Below are 11411 nucleotides of genomic sequence, written 5' to 3' on the forward strand. Positions count from 1 at the left end.
TACTCGGTCTGCTGTAGCCCCACGGTCAAGGCACATATGAGAAAGCAATCAATGAACAACTAAAGTGTCACAATGCAAAACTAATGATTGATGATTCTCATCTTTCTCTGTTTCTGTCTGTCCCTATCTATCCTCTCTCTATAAAGAAAAAAAAAGTTTACTAAAAATAATTTCTAAGAAAGTAATTTAAATTGTCAATTGCTTTACTTTTTGGAAAAATAAGTTTTGAATTAAAAAAATTTTTTTTGATTATACTGATATTATCCAGTTATATAATTGCATCAGTTATATAAAATTCATAATTTCATACTGTACAATGTATATAAATTACATTTAAAGTTGCTCAGCAAATAGTTGTAAACTGTTATCAGCTTTGTAAATTTTCAAACTTTTAACATTGTAGTCATTATTAACCCTATATTGAATTTTAAAATCTTTTAAATATCACACATATAGTTATTAAATAAATATACAGTATATCTGTGGTATTGAACTTTCATGGGGGGTGAGCAGTAAGACAAAAAAAATCCCTAAAAAGGCTTAAGGGGTGATAGCAAAACATAAGTGCAGAAAATGCTCCAGGGGCTCTTGCCACTACTAGCCCAGATACTTAATACCATCTAGAATTATCCAGAATTTAATTAATGATATATTGGAGGCAAGACTGCAAATTGTGGGAATTCATTGATCTCAATAGTGGCCTACACGGTGATAAGGGTGGCAAGTCATGAACTGGAATACGTACCCATATCCCCTGCTACTCCCTCTCCCTGACTATGGCCTCTCCCCACTTGCCTGTGACCAGACTTGCTCTCTTCCTCCCTGCCTCACACATCCTCTCCTTACACCTAGGGAGTGAGAAAAAGCTAACACTTTCACTATGAAATTCTAGGCCTTGTAAGAAGGGAGGAGAGATGGGGAGCCCTGCCAAGCCCAGTAAGTAGTCTGTGGGGGGAAGAAAAGTGGGAAGAGTTCTCCACGACTGACTCACCCTATCACTATCAAACACTTTGAACTCAATTTTTATTAGAATACAGTTCTAATTGGAATTGCTATCCTCCCACATCATTCCCTATCCATTCCATTTTCAGGTGGATATCACCTGGTAACCTGAGGGGGCTCTGGACATGATAACTACTCACTCAAGAGTTCTTCCTAGGCTTAAGCTTCCTCTGATCTGATCTACCTCTGCCAGGTACCACCCAGCACCAAGGATGTCAGGGCCTATGAATTAATGCAAGAACTGCTTCCAGTGAAGAACACCTCAACAGCAAAAGCAGGTCTCAATTTATGACCAGAGTTGTCTTGCTCTGGCTGGAGTCTTGTTTTGTTTTTAAAAACCTGTTCCCTATGCAGTGAACATAGTTCCTTTACTGTTTATAGTTTACATAAGGGGAGAGGCAGTCATTGCTAGGGTCTCATTGGCCGTAAAGCTGCCCCAATGATTAGGGGGTTGATAATCTGGGGATTAGATGGTGAAGGATTCCTGGAGAGAAGTCCAGGAAAATACTTCCTAAAACAGGGCAAAGATGGATCTCTGCATGAGGGCCCCGTGCCTTAGTGGGAAGTGTAGTTGGAAGAATACCTTTAACCACTCAAGGGGAGTTTGATACGTGGCTCATAGTATTTCTGCCAACCAGGTGATTTCACTGTCCACATACATAACCCAACCAACACCCTGGCCTCCCAGGCCATTGGCCCCTCATCTCCATGAACTATCATCTTCTCATTCCCTTAGAGTTCTCTGCTCTGTCTTCTTAAATGCAATTTTCCCACTGTTAGACGAGTATCCCAGTTCATCCTTCTCATTTTCTCAAAACCACTTCCCAGACACCTCAGTGCCAGACATATAGCAGGCACATAGTATATTCACTTTATACTTTGCTGTTTATGGACTTCACTGAGACTAATGTCCACAAACCACTGCACTATATCCTAACCTGTTACACAATCCCATATTCCTCCCCAAGCCTGCCTGTGTCCCATGATCCATCTCTTCCACCACCGAGTACCTACTATGCATCAGGCACCATGAATACATAAATGAAGATACCAACTCATACACTCACTGCCCTTGGTCTTGTATCCTTATTCCAGAACCAAATCCTTGGAATAAAAGAACATTAACACTCATCTTGACTTGTACAAGATTACTGAGCACCTTGACACAGGGAAGGGGTGTCCCAAAACCATGGCCTACACTCTCTATTGGGGCCTCCCCACTACCAGTCTTCCACAGGCCCCTCTCCAAGTCCTTTCTGGACAGTCCTTTCTCCCAGGCCCTCTCCTCCCATCTCCTCAGGGACTGGGCTACATGTGTAAGTCTTCAACATCTCCCTCTGTATTGGCTCCTGCCTACTCAAGCCTCTTTCCTTTCCCAAGAAAACCCTCACTTGTCACTTGTCCCTGTATCTTCCTTCAGCTACCTACCTGTTTCCTTTCTGTCTCACCCAAATTTCTCAAAATGAGTCTATACTTGATACCCAATCTCCTTTAACTCTGCTTTCTGTTCCAGACTTACTCACCTCAAGGCCCTTTCCCAAAGGGTGTTCTCTGTGCCTACAATCCCCATGTCTCCCCATCCCACCACAATCCTACCTGCCCTGTAGGCTAGATATAAGGCCCAACTTATCCCTGACAGGCATGCGAATCTCACTCCCTTGAATCCAACAATGTCACCTCAAACTAGTCTGAGGTGGGAACTTTTCTAATTCATTTTAAAATATAATACCAAAATGTGATAGCCAACCAAAAAAAAAAAAAAAAAAAAAAAAAAAAAAAAAAAAAAGAAATAAACTCAGAAATGGCAAATAGATTTAATATAGAATGTCAACTTCAATTGATTGATAGTGGCTGCCTAGAGTGCTGTGTTGAGTACATTTCTGAGGATGCACCCTGGCATGAAAAGAAAGACTGTTGGGATTAGCAATATCTGAAAACACAAGTAAAAGAAAATTAGAAAGCCAACTGATATCCATAAAACAGGGAGGAATAAAATGTCAAAAGCAGTGTTTTCCCACACTCTCTGTATGGTCTTCCGACCTTGGCATTCCTATGGACACCCAGATCCTCATCACATCCCCAGGAGCCCTGGCTGCCCTCACAAAATCTAAGTAGATACCTGAAATCTCACTTGTAGGAAAAACCACAGGCACCAGAGCTGCCACTGCTGCTGGCACCAGCGCCACTAAGGCCAGCAAAGAGCCCAAACGTGAGAGTGGCGGTCAGGTTGGCACTGGCACCAAAGCTGCCACTGGCACTGGCAGAACTGGCACCTGTGCTGGAACCGCCACTCTCTTGGGCTTTGGCTTTAGCTTCAGCTCCTGCCTGGATCCGGGCTTTGGCCCAGGGTCCAATATCAGCTTCATCCCAGTTGCAGGGCCCAGCAGCATTCTCAGAGCCAAGCCCAATGCCCATCCGAGCCCTAATCTCGGCTCGCGCTTTGGCTTCGGCTGCAGCCTCAGCTGCAGCCTTCATATCTGCTTCCATTGCCTCTCGGTACTGAGCTGCCCATTCCTTGGGGTCCTTCTTCTGTACCTGAAATAGAAATAACCCTCACAAGAATCAGAATCTGAGAACTGAATACCTACTCTATTCTAGGCAACATGCTACATGCACATGCAACAGTAATACAGGAAATACTTCCAGTAATTATGTTCCTAATATTCCATCCCTGCCCTGACACTAGCTCTGTAACCTCAGATATGTCACCTAACAACCTCTCTGAGCCTGAGTTTTCTTATCTGCAGTAAAGCAACAACATGTTAGTTGTAAGGATTAATTCAGCTAAAGTGTTTGGCATATTAACAAAGGCTTCAGAATGTTCATATATAAGCTACAGGCTTCTCTGCACACAACCTGCCACAATAAACACCCCACGCTCTGGATATGCCAAGCTTAGGCAGTTCTCCAATTACCTTGCAGGCAAACTTGAGGACTTTCATCTTGCTGGTCTCATAGTAGGAGCGCAGGCCCCAGAAGAACTCATACTCAGGGGGATTGCTATTAGGAACTCGGGCATAGTCCAGATACCTTGAAAGAAAGGTTCAAAGCCTTATATGTCTAAGACCTCCATGCATAGACTGGACAGAACTAGATAGCAACCTCCCCCACTAAATCTGCAGCTTTCCTTCTAATACGGAGCCCTGTCCCATCAGTCCTGCCCAGTAGCCATGTTAAGGCATGGGGAGGAACACATGTAGGGTGTTGGTTCATAGGAAGGCCACAAGTTTTGTGCCCCTTGTCACAACAACCCTGGATTCCTGTTGGGTGTGTTGTAAACCGAGGAGCCATTTCTTCAGGCCCCCTGCTCTGAGCACACCCTGCCACAGCATCTTGTCCGTGGCCTGGCTGGGCTCTGGAACAGTGCACCATAGAAAAGGGCTGGGAAGGGAAGCAACAGTCCACCAAGAGCAGCATGGTCCATATACTCTCCCTACCGTGTGTGTGCACATGAGTACTAGCACACCCGTGTGAGTGCACACGTGTTCTCCCAGGACCAAGGACAGGGTGGGCCCTGGCCAGAGAGTCAGGAGGACCAGGCTCCACGACTGAATGGGCCCCTTACCAGCAAGGGCCATGCTCAGACCTCCGCTCTCTGAGCCCCAGGTCTAGCAACTGAAAATGTAGATGGGTTGACAGCACCTATTCTGCAGAGTAGTAATAAAAATGAAATGAGATGTCAAGTCCCCAGCATGGTAGCTGGCTGCCTAAACTACTATTCTATGACATTTTTAAATCGAAATTAATTGCTATGAAGCCCTGGTTGGCATAATAAAAAGAACCAGGGTATTGGGGCCTGAATCTAAAAACAAATCTTCCATTTGCTACCTGGTGTAGCCATAAGCAAGTGACTTCAGCACTCAGCCTCAGTGTCTCCTCACATATACAATGCTGGTGAGGACAATCCCTCCCTTGTAGAATTGTTCTGAGGGCACATGTGATCATACAATGTAATGGGTCAAGAAATATGTGCTCTTGTTTACTGTCACCACCTTAAAAATAAGGTACCACTTGCACACACACACACACACAAAGCACACATGTACCCATCGTAGCTTTTTCACTCAGTTCTAAAGCAGGCAAAATGTATAGCACATATAAATACCAGACACACTTACTTCTGCTTCACAAACTCATCAGTAATGAGCTTTTTCACGTCCCCAAAAAGTGAGTGATGTATCCTGACAGCAGAGAAAAACAAACAAACAAACAAACAAATAACTAAATAATATCAGGGCCATGGCACTTTCTAGATGTGTGCAGAGGCATTTCCAACGTGGAAAAGGATTCTAGCACAAGAGGGAAGCACCATAAAATCTCAAGAGACTGTAAGCTCAAGGGAGCAGAGAGTTCAGGACTATTTCCACATCCACCCAGGTCAGAGCCATGGGCCCTCTACCCAATCCAGCACCCCAGCATGCTCCACCAGACCACCAGGTTGATGCAATCCTGGGGCCATCCTCTCTTGCCAAAGGACAACACAGACAGCAAGTGCTGAGAGAGCCCAATCATACCCAGGGCGCAGTCCCAACTTGCGCAGCACCTCCCAGATGACAGCTGCAAGGAGAAGCAAGAGAAGACAGGGATAGAAAATGAACACGTGGAATTCTCACCATGGCCACCCATTCAGCTGCATGCCTAGCCACTCACCCTCACTGGACCGATTTCCATTCATGAAGATGATACTGAGAAGCACCATGAGGAGGCCCAGCTTTGGGGAGTCCTTGGTTCTAGGGGAACAATAGGACAGAAAAGTTTATGTCCCATAGCTATCTACAAAAAACACAGCAGCCAGCTCATTAGGCTAGCCTCTCCCACATTCCTCAGATATGAGAGAGTTCTGCCCAGTTTATGCTTTAAGATCTATGTGACCCTGAGCAAGGCACTACTCGTGAGCCTCAGTCTCCTATTCAGTACAATGGGAAAACCACATTCTCTCCTCCCCAGGTTGCTGAGAGGATGGAAGAAATCCCTGGCCGCCTGGTACGACTCAGGCGCTCTTTCAGTGTGAGTCCCTTCTTTTCCTTCCAGAGCCCTCAGCCACGAGAGAAGACCAGGCACGGCCCACCGATGCTCCTGCCCTTTAGCGGCTTGATCCACCCACGCCAGGAAGCCCTCCCTTGAGAACCACTCTACCCAGGCCAGTAGGAAGAGACAAGCAACGACCGGTCTGCTCTCCTGGGAAGCTTCTGGACAGGCAGATAACCTGACAGCAGGAATGCCCCACCTCAGGCTTCTAAACCCTTCAGTCAGTTGTAATCAGGAACCCCATCTTTGTGCAGGATTCCAACTGCATGCAGGAGCTGGAACAGGGGTTTTTCAGGCCCCGTCTTTCCTGACTCTCTAAGGGGGTGTCAGGAGAGAGGGGAGGGGTGGGGTAGTACACCATGGACAACAGCAGAAGTGTCCCTCCCACCCAGCCCTTTCCCAGCTTACGTTCCCAGTATGCCTGCGTCAGTGGGCTCCAAGGTGCTAAGAAGAATGTACAAGTGGTCATTCTTATCAATTTCCTTCAGCTGGATCCCAAATACCTGTAGATGGGAAGAAAAGCTTTTGAGATCACAAAATTCAGCTTCTTGGGCACCCCACAGCTCCCCATGTACCTAGGTATATGTATGTATATGTATGTGTGTGTGTAAAATCAGTGAGACAATATACCTTTAGCTATGAGGCCAGCACACAGCGAAAAGGCAACACGTATGTTATTGTTATCAACATCATCCTTGTGATTAGTAGGAATCTAGGGAGACTATGAATGGAGAATGGAAGGGAGCATCTGAAATACATTCCAGGACATGTCCAAAAGCAGACAGAAGCCAAGACTAAGTTGGATGGCTGAAGTCTTAGCTGTGCTTTTACCACTGACTTGTTCTGTGACTCTTGGCAAGTCTATTCACCTGCTTAGGCCACTGTCTGCCCGTCTGCACAATGATAGGACTGGCTTAGTGAGTCTCTGTAGTCCCTCCCCAAAGGGACATGTACGCCTTTGTTCAATTCAAGGCTTCCCCATTGCATCCAGCCCCCAGGGATGCCCCTTCACCTTCTCCAAGGAATAGCCTGCTCGTTCAATGATTTCAGGGTACACATCAGTGTATTCTTTGATGATGTCCTTCAGCATGTCTGCAAGGGGAGAGTGTTGCGAGCACCTGAGCTGAAGTGAAGCCAGGTGGCCCGCATACCTAAACTACAGACCCTTTGCCGAGTCTGCTGAGGGTGACATAAACAGGTCCTGAGCTAATGAACAGAAATGCCAGCACTACCATATTAGAACTCCGGGAGGAGAGATGTAGGAGCATAAGAGCAAGGAATGCCCCCAGCACATGGTGGAGGAGGCTCTGGAGGGCAAAACTGGAGGGAGGGAGATAGTAGAATTCTACCTGAGCGCTTGATGGGAATCTTTGTCTGGTCTTTAGCCAACAGGTACTTCACCAATTCATTTGCCTGGGAGAGGAGGAAAGTGTGTAAAGATCAAAATCTGTTTGCAGAAGTTTGGAAAGGATAGCAGAGAAGAGGACAGGCGAGGCAGTGCATGAGGCAGAGTGGAAGAGACAGGGTCCTTACCCTCCCTTGCAAAAGGGCCACATCCCGAGGTGGTGGTGCTTCAGTCTCTTGGGATGACTGGAGCTTGGCGGCTCTGCGGCAAGCCTTGCCCCTGCGGGCCTTAGGTGACCTCAGGGAGAGCAAAGCTCTCCGGGCCCAAGCAGCCAACCGAGTCCTAGATGCCCTGCGGGCCCAAAAGGCTATGGGGCCCCTTGAAGCCCTGCGAGCCATTGAGGCCATTAGGGCCTTTGAGACTCTTCGGCCACCTGTGGTTCCAGAAGCCTGACTCTGATCACTGCTGCCATCCTCTTCCCCATTCAGATGCTTCACCTGTATTAACAGAGAGGAAGTATAACAATGCCAGGTGAAGCAGATGGTCCTTTCTCCTCATACTATCTTTCCCAGAAACATTCTCTAATCCAACCCCCTGTACTAACAACCTGACTCACTAGATATTGGCCATATTGAATCTTGGGTTTGTCTTTCACTGACTTCCAAGCAAGAGTGTTATCGGTGAACCAGACTAGAAGCAATCCAAGGGTAGAATCTTCCTATATGTAGTACTGGCTCTGCTTGTATCAACCTGGACAAGTTCATTCCACCCATATGGGACTCTGTTTCCTCCTCTATAAAACTGAATTATTTTCAAGATTTAAGAGATAGCCTGTGTGAACGTGCTAGCTCAAAGCCTAACACATGGTAGCTACTAGGTAAATATAAACTGCATTACATTCAGATTACAGCTATGTGCATTCTTGTCACATCTTCCCAAAAATCTGTGAGCTCTCTGAAGACAGGAATTGCATCGCATCCCCCCCGCACCCCTGCAGCCTTCCTGAACACAGGAATAAATGTTTGCAGAATGGACAAGTGGACCAACTCAGGGAAAAGGAATTGAAAAGCATGGATGGTTATTGCAGAAAACTTACCTTTCGGGCTTTCTTGGTCTTGACCTTGGGCCGAGTATCCTGATTCTCCTGAGGCTGGGCAACTGCACCCTCAGGCTCGGGTTCATCTGCTGGAACCTGAGGGGCAGCAGCCTCAGTCTCCAGGGCCTTTGTATTGACCTTCTTATCATCCACACAGCTAACCTTTTTGGTCTCAGTGGCAGGCATTATCACAGCCTGAGGGTCAGCTTTCTGCATCTTGGTGTCAGCTGCTGGACTCCTCTTTTCACCTACCAAAATCTGGGTGTCAGTCAGTTTAGTGGTAGGTGAGACCTTAGTGGCAGCTGCCTCCTGAGCTTCTGGGGCCTTTGAGACCTCTGTGGCCTTTGACAGCCCTGAAGCATTTGAGACCTTCACTGCCTCTGAGACCTCTGGTGCCTTTGAAGCCTTTGGTGTCTCTGAGACCTCCAAGTTCTGGGTCACTGTCAATAGGGTCTGCCCCTTCAAGGCACTTTCCTTTTCTGAAGTTTCAGCCTGCAAGAGAAAGCAGGGCGGCTCACAGAACTTCTCCCCACCCATAACTAGGCAAATCATTCCAAAATTCCAGGCCTTCATTTCTCGACATTCATTAACTCCTACTTGCAGCATGCTCTGACCATCTCAGCCCAACAAGGCCTCCCATTCCTCTGAGCAGAAACTCTTTTAACAGAAGAGGGATGAACCAGCCTTCTCTTTGTCTTTCTTTCCTCCATCCAACCTTCTTTTCTTCCTCCTTTCTTTCCTTCCTCATTCCCTCTGCTGGGATGGGGGGATGCCCCGGCAGGGAATTGGGTGGAGAAGGAAAAGGATGGGAGAGGAGATACCAAGAGATTTAGGGCAGCAACAGGGGCTGGAGAGGAAAAGCAGCTAGGGAGAAAACAGGAGGAGGCCTTACCTGTACGCGGTTTGGACGCGTACCAGTCTCGCCGGTGTCAGACATGTCTCAAGTTGGCCTGGCAAGAGCTGAGACTGAGGAAAGAAAGCTTGGGTCAAGGAGAGAATCCGATGAACGTCCTCTCTCCTTTTCTGCCTGGAGGCTGATCCTCACCTTCTCTAGGGCCTCAATCCCAAACCCCTCCCTCACTCCTAACGACTCTGTTTTCAGATTCAGTAATCCACAGAGCCCGGGTCTCAATTCTCTACAGCCGCACCCTCCCCTACTCCAGGAAGATGTGCCAGCGCGGCAGCTAAGGACCCCGCCCCTTTTCCCAGTGCACCCCCCCCCCCCGCGGTAGGTCGACAGTGCGCCTGCGCGTCCGCTGCGGGACCCATCACAGCCCCGCCCGCTTTCACAGTACAAGCCCTTTCTTTGATGTCCACTGTGCACATGCGCATTCGGCAGCTGGCCGGTCTCGGTGAGGGCCCTCCTCTGCACGCCTTTCTAACGATCCATAGTACGCATGCGCAAGAATCGCGGACTCAATACTGCACCCTTCCCCAGCACACGCCTCTCTCTCTCTCCAGATCCTCGGTAGCATTAGGTCCCGCCCCCTCCCCAGCAAGCCTTTTTTACAAATTGTGTGTCTGGTGGTCCTAGCCCTGGCCTACTCACACCCAGCCCAAATCCACAGTACCGCCCGGCCCCGCACTTTTTCATAACACGCCCCCTTCCAGACGGGAGCAAAGCACACCTTGGTTCTGCTCCTTCCCTAGTACATCCACTCCTCAAATCAGTATTGAGCTAGTGATTCCATCCTGGGCCCAGCCAAACAGGGTTCAATCCCCTCCCTTCTCAACCGGATGGATCCAGTACGATCCGGTCCTTAGGGCAAGTTTTCTCCAGATTCCAGAGGGTGGGGCCAACCCCTACCGGCGCAGATCTGGAGCTGGGCCCCGCTACTCCTCACCTCGTCCTCCCACAACTCCGAGCGCGTCCACTCTCTCCAAGCCCCTCCGAAACTCCGAGACTGCCCTCCTCCCTCCAGGCCGGAAGTGGTCCCGCCCCTTTCCGCCTCCCTAGGGGGCCTCGGTTTCAGCCAGTCTGCCCTTCCCCCACTCTTCATTCCTTATACCCCCTCCGTATTCCCTCTGCCTTGTTTCCTGCTCCCTATTCCCCCAACGCATTTCCTATTTACCCATAGAATTCCCTCTTCCCCTCCTTACATCCTCCTCCGTGTTACCTATGCACCCCCTCCCCCAGTATTCCTTAACAGTATTCCTTAACCCTTCTCTGCATCCAAATTTTACTTTCTGGATTTCCACTTCCCTTCAGTATTCCCCTTCATATTCTCAGTCCGCCATCCAACATACTCGGTTCCCAGTTTTCTCCCCCTTCTCTTCCACTAGCTTTTCCTTCCTTCCCAGTCCGTACAGCCTACTACTCTCTAAGTCCTACTGGTTGTCTACATCCCACGCCAGGTCTCCTCCAGCTGCACTGGTGCAGTCATAATTGCCCACCTGCCTGGATACAGGTTCGTGGGGGCGGGAACCACTGTCTGGCTGCCAGGAAACCCCAATCTCAGCGTCCCTCACCTTGTCGAGCGAGTCTGGGATGTGTCTTCCCTCTCTCAGTCCCTCTCAAAGTCTCAGCCTCCTGGATTAGAGCAGCAGCCAGCCCAGCCCAGCCCAGCCCCTTTCCGCAGCCCCCTGCTACCTCCCTTCTCCTTCCTCGGGGGTGGGGCAGTGAGGCCCCGCTCAGGGCTGTCTGACGCCAAAGCTCGTGTTTATGCCACTGTACCAGGCTCGGTCTGAAGCCCTTCCAACCAAAACTACCCCCTCAAAGCGATTCATTCATTGAGTTTACTTTTCATATTTTTATTCTTTCTTATTACAAAGGTAATGTGTCGTTGTGAGAATTCAAATAATGCAGAAATATGTAACATAACAATGAAAGGCCACCCTTACCTCATCCCCCAGAAATAACCACTACTAACATTATCATATGCATTCTTACAGATTTTTTCCTATTCATATATTTATTTGGGTTTTCTGCCCACAAACAGT

At 48.3% G+C, this 11411-nt stretch overlaps 1 protein-coding gene and 1 non-coding gene across 5 annotated transcripts; both read right to left on the reverse strand.

Moving 5' to 3' along the window:
- Positions 1-2792: 2792 nt before the first annotated feature.
- On the reverse strand, positions 2793-11058 carry LOC136385542 (melanoma-associated antigen D2). 4 transcript variants are annotated; one of them, XM_066356564.1, is made up of 12 exons: positions 10941-11058; positions 9364-9437; positions 8472-8963; positions 7564-7872; positions 7380-7443; positions 7043-7122; positions 6439-6533; positions 5653-5732; positions 5517-5559; positions 5121-5183; positions 3918-4032; positions 2793-3537 (listed from the first exon to the last, which is right to left on the reverse strand). In XM_066356564.1, exons 2-12 carry the CDS (start codon positions 9406-9408, stop codon positions 3130-3132), a joined length of 1794 nt encoding a protein of 597 aa, XP_066212661.1. In that variant the 5' UTR covers positions 9409-9437; positions 10941-11058; the 3' UTR covers positions 2793-3129. The 4 variants fall into 4 exon arrangements, with proteins under 4 accessions (XP_066212661.1, XP_066212660.1, XP_066212664.1 ...); XM_066356563.1 differs by lacking the exon at positions 10941-11058 and adding an exon at positions 10316-10403; XM_066356567.1 differs by lacking the exon at positions 10941-11058 and adding an exon at positions 10316-10371 and having other exon boundaries at positions 8472-8719.
- Positions 4195-4324, reverse strand: LOC136386676 (small nucleolar RNA SNORA11). The gene has a single exon (XR_010748024.1). It is a non-coding gene; the product is annotated as a small nucleolar RNA SNORA11 (small nucleolar RNA).
- Positions 11059-11411: the final 353 nt, after the last annotated feature.

This window comes from Saccopteryx leptura, chromosome X (genome assembly GCF_036850995.1).
Source record: "Saccopteryx leptura isolate mSacLep1 chromosome X, mSacLep1_pri_phased_curated, whole genome shotgun sequence".
NCBI lineage: Eukaryota > Metazoa > Chordata > Mammalia > Chiroptera > Emballonuridae > Saccopteryx > Saccopteryx leptura.